General features: G+C 36.5%; 1 protein-coding gene and 1 pseudogene across 1 annotated transcript; one reads left to right on the top strand and one right to left on the bottom strand.

The window, feature by feature from the left end:
• Positions 1–3,454: 3,454 nt before the first annotated feature.
• On the bottom strand, positions 3,455–12,445 carry LOC132062197 (F-box/kelch-repeat protein At3g23880-like; annotated as a pseudogene).
• On the top strand, positions 5,475–6,500 carry LOC132062196 (uncharacterized). The gene has a single exon (XM_059454816.1). It carries the CDS (start codon positions 5,475–5,477, stop codon positions 6,498–6,500), a length of 1,026 nt encoding a protein of 341 aa, XP_059310799.1.
• Positions 12,446–13,522: the final 1,077 nt, after the last annotated feature.

Consider the following 13,522-nt stretch of genomic DNA (forward strand, 5'->3'; position numbering starts at 1 on the left):
GAACTGACTCACTCTTTTTTGCTTTTTTTTTTTTTTTTTTTTTTTAACTCACTCTTTTTCCCCTTGTATAGTTATATACTGAAAATCTTTAACAAAGACTTCTACAAGACGTTCTATTTTTTCATAAAAATATATTCGTTCAAGAAGGGCTCTAAAAGATGTTGATCATAAATGAGAAGATTGGTTCCGTCAAAAAACGAAAGTGGATTCACATTCATATACATAAGAATCATATAAGAAGAAGAAAAATGTTTGATTTTTTTTTTTTTTTTTTTTTTTTTTCAGTTCACATGCATTCTTAGTAAGTTCTTATCTCCTCTTATTCAAAGAGTTCTCCAGAAAAGTTCAAATCTTCATTCATAGAATTTCCACTTTTAGGAGTAGGCAATTGACTAGTGTCTCACGGATGAAATTGGTAAAGATAAATCTTCCATACTCCAGAAATTTGTAGCGCATTTAATCGATGTAAACTGACACGCAAGGTAGTTACACCAAATTGATATAAAATTTTGCACATATTTATCGACTAATCATGATTAATAGCCTGTTTGGCCAAGCTTATCTTTCCCCCAAAAGTACTTATTTTTTCAATAAGTGCTTATTTAAAAAATAGTGAGGTGTTTGGCCAAGTTTTTGGGAAAAAATAAGTGTTTTTTGGGAGTAGCGATGAGTTTTTTAGTTTTAAAAAAAATAAATTTTTCTTGACTTTTTTGGGAAAGTATTTTTGAGAAAAATACATATAAAAACACTTTTTAAAAGCTTGGTCAAACATTAATTGCTGCTCAAAAGTACTTTTTAAATTTTTTGGCCAAATACAACTGCTTTTAGCTAAAAGTACTTCTTAAAAAAATACTTTTTAAGATAAGCTGCTTTTAGAAGCTTGGCCAAATAGGTTATAAATAATATGTATTTTTACCTTAATTTTAACTACTAAAGTTCAATTATTACATTATTGAGATTGTCTGGTTTGACACAACTTTATAAATGATAGTATCCTAAGTACATCACAATTTCAAAATTTTCATTTAATAATTATAATATTAATTGTGCTTCCGTATCATTGAATTTGTAATCTGTAATATTGTTTCAGTATTTTCTCAATTTTTTATATTCTAAATCTCATGTTTTGTCAAGCTGCTCAAAAATTATTGCGACGACATATTTTACTCTTATCGACTCCTATGTTGGAAGCAAGATGTTACCCAATTAGACCACGAATTACAAATTATCAAGAAAATGATCTAATCTATTTCTGTTTCATCTAGCAATCAACTTGTTCGACTCGTTCAGCAAGCAGAGTCACATGCAACTTCCCTCTTTAACTTAATCACATGACAAAATAGCTTGTAAACTTTAATCATTATGATCGCCCCTCATTAGTGGTGCACAAAACCAATTATCAAAAAGTGTATTCACGTATTCGCACCCGGTGATTATGATAGATTGAGGTCAAAACGCATATTGATTAACTATGGTTTAGTGATAATAGTGCATGCAAAGACGCATATTATGTATTTTAATAAAAAAATCGAGTGTGACTGTGTGAGTAAACTGTTTATGTACAAGACTTTTATGCTTGATAATTTTGCTTGTTTGTTTACTATTTTTATTTTGATCAAAATAATTAATGATTTAAGTTATATATATTGACAGTATAAATATTTTTTATATTATCAGTGTATTTCCACCTTTTATAGAAATTTATTTCCCTTTTTATATTATCAGTGTATGCCCAAGTTGCTCTAATTCTTTCGATGAAATTTAGGAGCTCAAAGAATTTAAGTCCAAACCTAGTAACCGTAGGGACTTTTGTAATTCTAGTTTAATGTTGCAAAGAGTCACAGAGTATAGTTTTATCATTGAATCTGCTTTCAATTCTTATCTATAAGCTATCCTGAGATCCAACCTTTTGCAGATTTAGGCCTCATTTGTTTGCATTTAATGGAAATCTGAATCTGAATGGTTCAGACCTTAGGTCATTAAGTGCATTTATTTACATTAAGATCTAATAACTTATTTGGTCTGAATAGGTCTTAATCATTAAGATCTTGATCAAATTCTTAATATCATTAAGTAGTATTTTATATGGATAATTTTTACCACCGGCTCCACCCTATCCTCACTCCCACCACGTATCCCAACCCCCCACCCCCACAACCACCAAAACCTCCCTAACCCTCCATTACCCCACCCCGCACCCCCCCTACCCTAAACCCCACCACCCACCTACCTTACCCTCACCACCACCCCTCACCACCACCCACTACCACCCCCACAACCCTCCCACCGCCACCTCTACCCCCACCTACCAACACCCCCTCCCAAAAAAAAACTCATACCCACCACCCACCACCCCTACAAAGCATATCATCATTACTAGCGAACATAAATGTTTCATTTTTTTATCAAATAAAATTATTATGTTATTAAATTTGTATTTGTTTTCTAATATTTAGTTACTTTCTTATTTGAATTGTATATTTATTATGTTTAAATAAATACATTATGCACATTCAGATGTTGAAAAACGAACAGTCTTAATCATTCAGTGTTCAGATTTAGATATAACATCTTAATCATTCAGATGCGCATTCAGATTCAGACGTCTTAATCTTAAAGAAAACAAATGAGGCCTTATTTCATGATCTCTACTTAATTCCCAATCTTAATTTATTCTTCCAATTTCCATTTGAAGCATAGTTTAAGTGACTTTATAAATCTTAGAAACAAGAATTCCACTCATGCCCAACCTTTAATCATGATAAAATTTTTGTAATCGGCCTTGTTGGGTTAATTGTATATGCGGTTTGTAGAACTTGTATAATCCCTAATCCCATTTAATCCTCTTTCTTCAGAGTAAGTTCCAACGGTTGCTTCTGATCCCGGATATGGCCTGATTGTTAAATCACCTCTATCATATTAATTAATAAAATGTCTGAAAATTCTGATAATTTCAGTGTCTCAATTACGCAGCTGATGATAACAATATCATGTGTCAAGATAATTGGAAATGCATGTGCTAACTGAGTTTAAAATGTGGGCTTTATTGTTCCGCACAGACAAATAAAGTTCGTTGTTCTTTCCATATTTAAACCAGCAACATTAGGCTTCTACCCCCTGGCCATTACTAACACTTGAGATTATTTTCTCATACAACTGTTATATCATGAGACATTAGCCCCAAAAGAGATTTAAGTCTTCTTGTGATGGTGGCTTTGTTATTTGATTCCTTGCGCTCTTCTAATCAAGTATAAGGCAAAGGTGCTCTTCATACAAAGAGAATCAGTCTTTTGAGCATGTCTTCAATTTTTACTTCCGTCCCTAAATTCCATATTTGATGCCACCAATTAGCATTTGCTATGATATTTTCAACAACCATAGTACTGATCCATGCATAAGAATTTTGCATACTTAAAAATGGTAATATGGTATGCATAATTGAATAGTAACACTTATTATCCCAAAATCAATTGAATTAACAGAATGCTCGCTTGTACTCGAGCTCAAGGAATAGGATCATTAGTATAAGTGCAGATGGAATATAACTTCCAGTTGACAAAATACATATAACTTGAGCAGATAAACATCAAGTGATTGGAATAGCTGTTTGTCACAGTAGAAATTAACGAAGCACCTCACTGATACATCACAACTCAAATGACAAGTAGAAACACCGGAGATATAGAAGCACCAAATGCAGGGTTGTCCTCGTGCACGGTCTGTGTTCAACATGTGGCAAACAAAACTAGCATTAGAAACTGTTCGCCTTGTTTAAGGGAAAAAAAAAAAACCTGAGCTCAATATCAATACCAGCTACATTTGGGACATGACAGAAGTGCTTCCGTTCAACTTAAGCAATGAACAAACAAATATACCATAGTTAACTTACAAACAAATATGCCATAGTTAACTTATCTGATGTCTAGACCAGTGCAACTACAAGTGATATGTGTTGTCTATTATACATAAATATCAAAAGAACTATAGTTGAGAAAAATTGCAGGCAGTACTCATGAAATCACATGATCATATTATGCTGCCGAAAAGGAGTAATTTGGTGATTCGTTTAGCAACAAACCATGACCTTCTCTGGCTCCAATAGATACAGCTAGCGAGATGTCAAATTCCAAAATATCAGATTACATAGTTGATAGCATAACAAATAGAGATAAGCGGTGTCGACATTTATAGATGTAAATTTATATAATTTATTATCACTCTTGGCCTTGGATCATTGGTTTAGTCTGATTTTTTTTTTTTATATTAGAGGAGGTCAAAGGTTTGATTCTATTCAGCTAATATTTTAGCAAAAGAAGATAGCCCCTTAGCGTGAGGTTCGAACCCCTAACCTAAGGAGAGAAATGACATGCTTCATCAGCGGTACAGGAAGCTACCTTAGTCAGGTGGTGTCATTTTTTTTTATGATTTATTTTCTCCATACTATTTATATGTTTATTTAGTAAAATTTTCCGACAAAGTGGTCTCCGCCTCTGCTCATGAAATCAATAAACAAGCGGTTTTGATCCCTCACGGGGGGAAACACAGCCATTGCACCTAAATATTTTAACATTTACCATTTTGAAAATGGAACAGAATATATACAAATTCTCAAAAAGGGTCAAAATACATATACATTATTTCTTTTATTGATTGGTAGTTCAAACTAAAGATAAAATTTGCCACTCTGTGTAGAAACAAGAGATTTGAATTTATAGTAGGAATAATTCTTGTTCAAAATTCAAATAACTGTTGGGATTACATGAATTCGGTATTGGGCCCGAGCCCAGTTGTTTCTTTTATTTATGTGTATCAGTTTAGTTTAGGCCCAAATTTATGTACCGAGTAGTGTAAATTCGCTAGCAAATATATAAAGGCATATTGTACATTGATCTTTTTCGCAATGAAAAATGAAAGAGGAACTTTCCAGAACCTCTTCTCTCTCTCTCTTCGTTGTAATGTGGTTGATGAACCCTAGTTGTTTTCTTCCGCAAATTCAGATCATTGTTGATCTTAACATGGTATCAGAGCGAGGGATCTGATAGATCTGGGCAAGACCTTTCGATCGATGTTACCCTCGTGTTTTAGTTTGAAGATTTGGTTGTTGTTCTTCTTTCGCAATATGGATTTTTGTTGACGAAGCATTTTTGCTCGTATTTTGAGGTGCGATTCGCAGATTTTAGGAGATTTTGTTGTTGTTCTTCATTCGCGACATGGATCCTTGTTGACGAAGCATTCCTGTTCGTATTTTTGAGGTGCAATTCGTAGATTTTTCCATTGTTTCAAGGCTTTTTCTTCTTCGAGTAAGAGAAGAAGTGCGGTAACTCTAATTTCCCTAACTTTATGTGTTGATTTTGGTGATTTTTGTGACTCCAGAGGTGCGGTAATCGTGGTTTCACATATAAGCTCCATTTCCGTATTGCTTTGAGTGATTTGTAATTGTTTATGTATATTTGTTTCATTATCATTGAACAAAAATGGTGCACACTAGTAATGATGGTAATAATGCTACGACTTACGTCCCTGAGTCTACAAGTCCTCTTTTCATCCATTCTTCTGATATTCCTGGTACATGCCTTGTTGGTACTCCATTTTCTGGGTCGGGTTATGGCGGTTGGAAGAGAGGTATGACGGTGTCTCTCTCTGCTAAAAATAAGATTGGACTTGTGGACGGTTCATGTCCTAAACCATCTTCTGATGATAATCCGGCTAAGATTCGTCAATGGGATAGAGTTAACAATATGGTAATATCATGGTTGACAAGTTCTATCTCACCAACCATTGCTGAGAGTGTCCAGTACTCAGAGACTGCTGAGAGTATATGGAAACAATTGGAGCGTCGATATGGAACTGTAAATGGAACTAAAATCTTTGAAATAAAAAAGGAATTGGCTTCTATACAGCAGGGTTCTCTTGACATTGCTTCCTATTTTAACAAACTTAAAAAGTCTTGGGATGAACTGGGGGCAATGCGTAAGAGTCATGGAAAGGAATGCACTTGTGCTGCTAAATCTGGGATTGAAAAAGATGATGAGGAGGATAAACTTTACCAATTTCTCATGGGTTTGAATGACGTATACGTGGGTGTTAGAAGTAATCTGCTTATGATGCATCCTCTCCCTTCTCTTGATGATGCTTATAATATTCTTCTCCAAGATGAGAACCAAAGACAAGTGCATTTCACTCCTATGCTGAATCCTGATTCTGCCTCCTTTAATGCAAATCTCCATACTAAACCAAACTTCAACACTAGATCATCACAGCCTCCCTATCAACCGCCTATTCCACCTAGGCAATATAATCAGAAGGTCGACTTTAACCTCACTTGTCGGTATTGCAAAAAACCTGGTCATACAATTGATAGGTGCTATAAACTCCATGGTTATCCACAAAACCATAAGTTTTTTAAAGGGAGAAAGGTGGCTGCAAATGTGAGTGGTGATGTTGAGTCTCCAGATCCTCTTCAGAGATGGGGTTGGTTGCCTCGTGCGATCTACGGCTAGTTCCCATCTTCTATGAATCAGAGAGATGGGCTCTCGGCCCAACTAAAAAGTGTATTGTCTTTACCTGTTTATATTAATAATGATTCTCATGCTTGTATGTTGTCTGGTACTAGTAGAGTTATGTGGATTATAGATAGTGGAGCTACTGACCATATGACCTCTAATAAGGATATTTTATTCGACCTTACCCCTCTCTCTACCCCTTATTTGGTAACCTTGCCTAATGGTTATAAAGCCAAAGTCACATCCATTGGGTCTGTTTCTGTGCATTCCTCCTTGACTCTCCATCATGTCTTATACATTCCTTCTTTTCAGTACAACTTGATTTCTGTGCACAAGTTGATACAGCAATATCATTGCATGGTTTTGTTTACTTCTTGTTCATGTCTTCTGATACAGGACCTTTCCATGAGGAAGCTTCTGGATCTTGGTAGACTTGACCAAGGGCTATACAAACTCCTTCATGAACAACAATGCTCCTCCAAGTCTGTTTTTCCTGTTTCTGTTTTTCAAAAGGCTGTACAACCATCATGCACTCCCCAACCCATTGTTCCTACTACTGTTTTTAATAAGACTGTAGCTCCTATGCATGGTAGTGATCAACACAAATCTGCTTTCCATTCTGTTCCCTTACTTCCTTGTAAAGATGGGCACCACATTAATAAGAATGATGTACTTTGGCACCATAGACTAGGCCACATTCCTTTTACCAAAATGAAAACAATTTCTTCTATATCTGTCTGATCATCTTCTAAACGATCCTTGTGTGTCATTTGCTTACCGCTGAAGCAAGGCGATTGCCTTTGCTCATACACCACAATTTCTACGTCTTTATTTGAACTCATTCATGTAGATACCTGGGGACCTTACCACACTCAAACATATTCTGGGGCAAAATATTTTCTTACCATTGTAGATGATCATAGTAGGGCAACCTGGACACATTTGATGCACTCCAAAAGTAATGCTTTTCCTTTACTAAAAGCTTTCATTTCTATGATCAAGAACCATTTTAACCTCCCTGTAAAAACTATTAGGAGTGACAATGCATTAGAAATTGGTCTTTCCACCACTGCCTTACAATTTTTCTCAGATAATGGCATTGTACACCAAACTACTTGTTCATACACACCACAACAAAATGGTGTTGTTGAAAGAAAGCACAAGCACCTTCTTGAAACTGCCAGATCTTTACTTTTTCAGTCTAAATTACCTACTAAGTTTTGGGGGGATTGCATTTTGACTGCCACTTACTTAATAAATAGGTTCCCTTCCACTGTTCTACAAAATAAAACTCCTTTCCAGGTCCTATATGGCACATTACCCTCTTATTCTCACTTAAAACCTTTTGGATGTCTATGCTATGCCACTGTCCCTAAATGTGATAGAACAAAGTTTGATCCGAAATCTGTTCCATGTGTTTTCATTGGTTACCCTTTTGGCAAGAAGGGTTACAAGCTTTATAATCTGTCTGCTAAATCTGTTTTTACTTCCAGAGATGTCACATTTCACGAGTCAATATTTCCTTTTCATCTTCCTGAATTCTCCAACACACCATCTTCTTCACCCACTCATGTTTTTAGTGATAACTCTTCTTTTTCCCTTCCTGTTGACCATGTCTCTGCACCCTCTCCTCCTGCTACCTCTTCATCTGGGGGTTCTTCTTCCTCTGTCCCTCCTTCCTCTGCTGTTCCACCTATTCCAGATACTAGGAGAAGCAATAGACAACACTATCTTCCTTCCCATCTCTCTGATTTTATTGTCCAACTTCCTCCTTCCCTTTCCAGCTCCACTACTACTTCCCTGACTGCTGCCCATTCAGCTGCAACTGAGCCTCATTCTTATACTCAGGCTGCTGCCCGCATTGCCTGGCAAGAGGCTATGAGGAAGGAATTTGAGGCATTAGAATTAAATCGGACTTGGACTATTGTTGAATTACCTAAAGGCAAAAAGCCTATTGGATGTAAGTGGGTTTATAAAATTAAATACAAAGCCGATGGTAGTGTAGAAAGGTATAAGGCTAGGTTGTTTGTTAGGGGTGATACACAAGTTGAGGGCATTGATTTCCATGAGACCTTCTCCCCTGTTGTTAAGATGTGCACTGTTAGGTGTTTAGTCGCCTTTGCTGTAAAACAGGGGTGGTCTTTATTCCAACTAGATGTTAATAACGCTTTTCTCCATGGCGATTTGGATGAGGAAGTTTACATGAAACTCCCTCAAGGGCTCTCGGTTTCTACTTCCTCACAGTCCACTTCTCCCCTTGTGTGTAAACTCCAAAAGTCTCTTTATGGGCTTCGACAAGCTTCAAGGCAATGGTATGCCAAACTTTCTCATGCTCTTTGCTTTAGGGGTTACACTCACTCATTGAATGATTATTCCCTCTTTATTAAGAAATCTGAATCATCTGTTGTGTTCCTTGCGGTCTATGTGGACGATATTATACTCACTGGTAATGATCCTGCTGAAATTAATGCCCTTAAGCTGTTTTTAGATGACCAATTCAAGATCAAGGATTTAGGATTGCTTAATTATTTTCTGGGCATTGAGATCCTGTATGTTTCACATGGTGTTTTGTTACATCAAAAGAAGTTTATTTCAGATTTACTAGTTGAATTTGGGTGCTCTGATGTGTCACCCGTGGTCTCCCCTCTTGAGTTGTGTGTTAAGCTCAAATCAGACCATGGAGACTTGTTGCCTAATCCTGAATCTTATCGGAGCTTAGTTGGTAAATGAACTTTCTTACTCACACCCAGCCTGATTTGTGTTTTGCTGTTCAACACCTTGTTTATTCCTTAAATGTCCTCGGGTTCCCCACATAGATGCTGCATTGCATATCTTGAGATATTTACGTGGTACTTACATGTTGGTATTTTCCTGAATAATACTCCTGATTTTTCTATCCGGAGTTACTGCGACAGTGATTGGGCCTCCTGTCCCGACTCTCGTCGATCTGTTTCTGGTTTCTGCATTTCTTTGGGGGGTAGCCTCATTAGTTGGAAGTCCAAAAAGCAGTCGGTTGTATCCTTATCTTCGGCCGAAGCAGAATATCGTGCTATGAGTAAAGTGGTGGCTGAATTAGTTTGGTTAATTCGTTTGTTAGCAGATTTTGGGCTTTGTTTGTCCTCCCCTGTCCCTGTATTTTGTGACAATTTGGCTGCTCTCCATATTGCCAAAAATCCAGTATTTCATGAGCGAACAAAGCATATTGAGGTTGACTGTCATTTTATCCGCACAAAATTGGCTGATGGTCTTATCTCTCTTCACCATATTTCCACTAGTTCTCAATTGGCTGATGTGTTTACCAAGTGTTTAACAGGTGGACAGCATCGTTTCTTACTTGGCAAGTTGGATGTGCTATCACCCTCCAACTTGAGGGGGGATGTTGGGATTACATGAATTCGGTATTGGGCCCGAGCCCAGTTGTTTCTTTTATTTATGTGTATCAGTTTTAGTTTAGGCCCAATTTTATGTACTGAGTAGTGTAAATTCTGGCCCAAATATATAAGTGGCATATTGTACATTGATCTTTTTCAGTTAATGAAAAATGAAAAGGAATTTTCCAGAACCTCTTCTCTCTCTCTCTTCGTTGTAACATGGTTGATGAACCCTAGTTGTTTTCTTCCGCAAATTCAGATCATTGTTGATCTTAACAATAACAAAGGTGACAAAAGCTTACCGATCAAAAAACAAAGGTGACAAAAGCTAGCACTTCAATCTACACTAACTTATAATATATAGGACCCTCTTAAACGAAGTTCATGCCAAACTCTGTTTCTCTTATGTTCTTGTTCTTTTGTATCCCCAACGCACCCTCATGATCAAAGCAGCTAACATTAGCTTGCTAAATTCTTTATCCTTGCAATGCAATCATCCTTATCTCAGTGTTACTGTCAAAATGAAAGAAATGATCAAAAAGTAAGAGAATGAGAGACTTAGTCCTGAAGAAAATATACATCTAGCTATTAGCAGCAAGGAGAACCCCAAAACTAGTCCAAGCAATATGGTTAAACTTTCACATACACGTCTTGTTCTATATTTGAAATAACAAATAGAATTTGAAAGATTTGAGAAGAAAGTACTCTTACAAGTTATTCGTTACTCGATTGTTTTGATCTAAGCTTTTTCTGCCTTTCTTTTGCTGCATTCTCTGTCCCTTCGGTTGAAAGAGGACAAACTAGGCTTTCAATGTACAATTCGGTGTGTTGAAGTTCATCACAGTTAGTAACATTTGGATATCTGAATGAGTCATCTTTTGCATTGTATATCGTGAAAGTTGGTCCGTACACCGACAATACTTCACCTTTATTTGACATGAAAAAGGATGCATACCAGTCTAGATTACTTGGATACCTGATGGTAAACATTTTTTCCAAGATTCTTTAATCCCATACTCCTTTAAAACCCAAGCAACTAAGGCCGCGTTTGTCCATAGAAACCAAAAAAAAAAAAAAAAAAAAATTGGAATTTTGGAGTTGGAGTTGGAGTTATGTTTAGCATAGTTTTAAATTATAATTTTTGGTAAAATGTAGTTGTAAAAAAAGTGAAATTTTTTGAAAACAAGTTTTTGAAGTTTTTGAAATTCCGGAATACAACTTTAAGTTGTATTCGGAATTCTTATGGCCAAACGCTGAAAAATGAAAAAAGTGAAAAAAAATTCCGAAATAAAGTGAATAATTCTTATGGCCAAACGCTTACTAAATGAGTTCTCTTATAATCACAATAGACAGAAAGACTTCCTAACTTTCCCACAACCCATTCAATCTCTCCTTCTCCATAGGAGGGCTTCTCCACCTTTCCCCATTTCTCTTTAGCTAAATCAAAAGAAAAAATGTTCCTGTTTTTACCCGCATTAGGATCGGTATTTAAAGTATCCCAATGAAGCTTCCCATCCACAAACAAGCCTACATGGTCCAACGTCTCGCAATAACCATCACTTTTGGTAATGATTGTCTCCCCACAATTATCAATACTAGTCCAATAATCCCTCTTTAGACTATATACTTTGACGTCAACATCATCTGAACCGGAAATAATAAAATTATATAAAAGACACAACCTTATAATCATCAAGGAACTCATCATATCCAAAACCATATACGGGACAGTTTTTCTTCCATCTAGGTGTAAACTCAGGCAAATTCTTGTGCTTTCTAGTTGTTGGATTCCATAGAAGGGAATATACTGAATCATCAAGGCCAAGAAACACCAATCCATTGCAAGAACCCCAAAAAGAGAAACGTTTAATGGGGTTTTCAGAGGGATAATCCAATTCAAGAGCCTCGGTAACAGAGTCAACAAATAAAGATCTAAGAGGACATTCTTTATAATTCGACATGTCTGCACAAACATCCACAATAAGCACATGCTGGGTGTCTTCCTTGTTCTTAACTGATAAGCTGAGATGGGTCTTGATAAATTCAGGGCTAGAGATTAAAGAAAGCCAAGATTTTGAAACAGACCTGAATTTCAAGAGGGATTTCACTGGAAGCCTTGACATGATTTCAGTAATGATTTCTGCTGGCAGAATAGGGATTTCCAAGTTCGAATCTTCCATTGAATTTGATGGAAATTTGGAGGCTTGGACGAGCTCTTTATTTGTGTTCTAATAAGGAAGTAAACTTCAAATAAAATAACCAAATTTTATATCCAGTCCCCTTTCAACTATGCTACCAGTCCCCTTTCAACTATGCTACACAGATGGATTTGTTGTATCAGATTTAAATTTACAATCAAACATAGTACTAAATTTATTGGGTTGACCAGTAGAAAACAACTGAAACAAGAATGTAATTAATGGGTAAAATTGCTTTATAAAAAGAAAAAAGATGGTGGAATGGTAAATGATAAAAGAGAAAATACATGAAAAAGGATACATGGGGTTGTCTATGTACATTAGTGAATTGGGTGAAGTTTTAGATGAGCTACTGATCCTCCCAAAAATGGGATTATGAAAATCTTGACCGTTCACGTTGTTGTTGAATTGTAATTATCCAAGTTAATACTATTAGTATATTTCTCCTTGTATCACTCCCTCCGTTCCAAAATAAGTGTCACTTTAGTTCATTTGACGCTCATTAATAAAAACAATAAGGGCCTGTTTGGAAAGCCACCCCAGTAATTGGAATTGGGTGTAATTACACAATTTGACCTGTTTGTTTGATCAAGTAATTACACAGTTAGGTGAAAATTGAGTGTAATTGAGAGGGTGTAATTACACTCTCCAATTCTCTAACAGATCGGAAATTACAGGGTTACTTTTTAGTTTGTTTCTTTTTTTTATTTTAATTTCTTTTTATTTTTAATTTATTTAATATTTATATTATTTTAATTTCTTTTGATTTTTAATTTATTTTTGATTTCTATCATTTTAATTTTTTAATTTTTACTTTTTAATTATTATGATGATGTGCATGGAGGTTTTGGCTTCGGGGACAGGAATGGAGGAGGAGTCGCACTTTTGGATTTCGCAAGAGCTTTTGGGTTGGTGTTAGCCAATTCGAGTTTCCCAAAGAAGGAGGAGCACTTGGTAACCTTCCTTAGTTCGGTGGCTAAGACTCGATAGACTTTCTACTCCTTTGACAAAGGTACGTAAAAGGCTTAAGGTCATCCCGAGCGACAAATTTACAACCCGACATAAGCTCTTGGTGATGGATTTAGGGATCAAGATGACGAAAAGAAGAGGGTCGTGGGTGTTCGGCCTAAGATCGGATGGGGGAGTTTGACCATGACTAGTGCCCGGAGATGGGAGAGAAATTGAGCACGTGGGATATAGTGGGGATGCGACCGGTATGTGGGATAGAACGGCTAGTTGCATTAGGGTAGTAGTAGCTAGGGGGGAGTCTTTGGGGGTCTCGACGGTAGTCGGGGTGGGCATCGAGGGGATTGGTGGTGGAATGGAGAAGTGCGAAAGGAAGGTGGAAGCAAAGAAGGTGGCGTATGCGAAGTTTATAGAAAACCGAGGATGAGGTGGAGAATTTTATAAGATGGCAAGGAAGGTTTGGCGAAGTTGGCGGTTTGGCAAA

Source organism: Lycium ferocissimum, chromosome 7 (assembly GCF_029784015.1).
Source record: "Lycium ferocissimum isolate CSIRO_LF1 chromosome 7, AGI_CSIRO_Lferr_CH_V1, whole genome shotgun sequence".
Taxonomy (NCBI): domain Eukaryota; kingdom Viridiplantae; phylum Streptophyta; class Magnoliopsida; order Solanales; family Solanaceae; genus Lycium; species Lycium ferocissimum.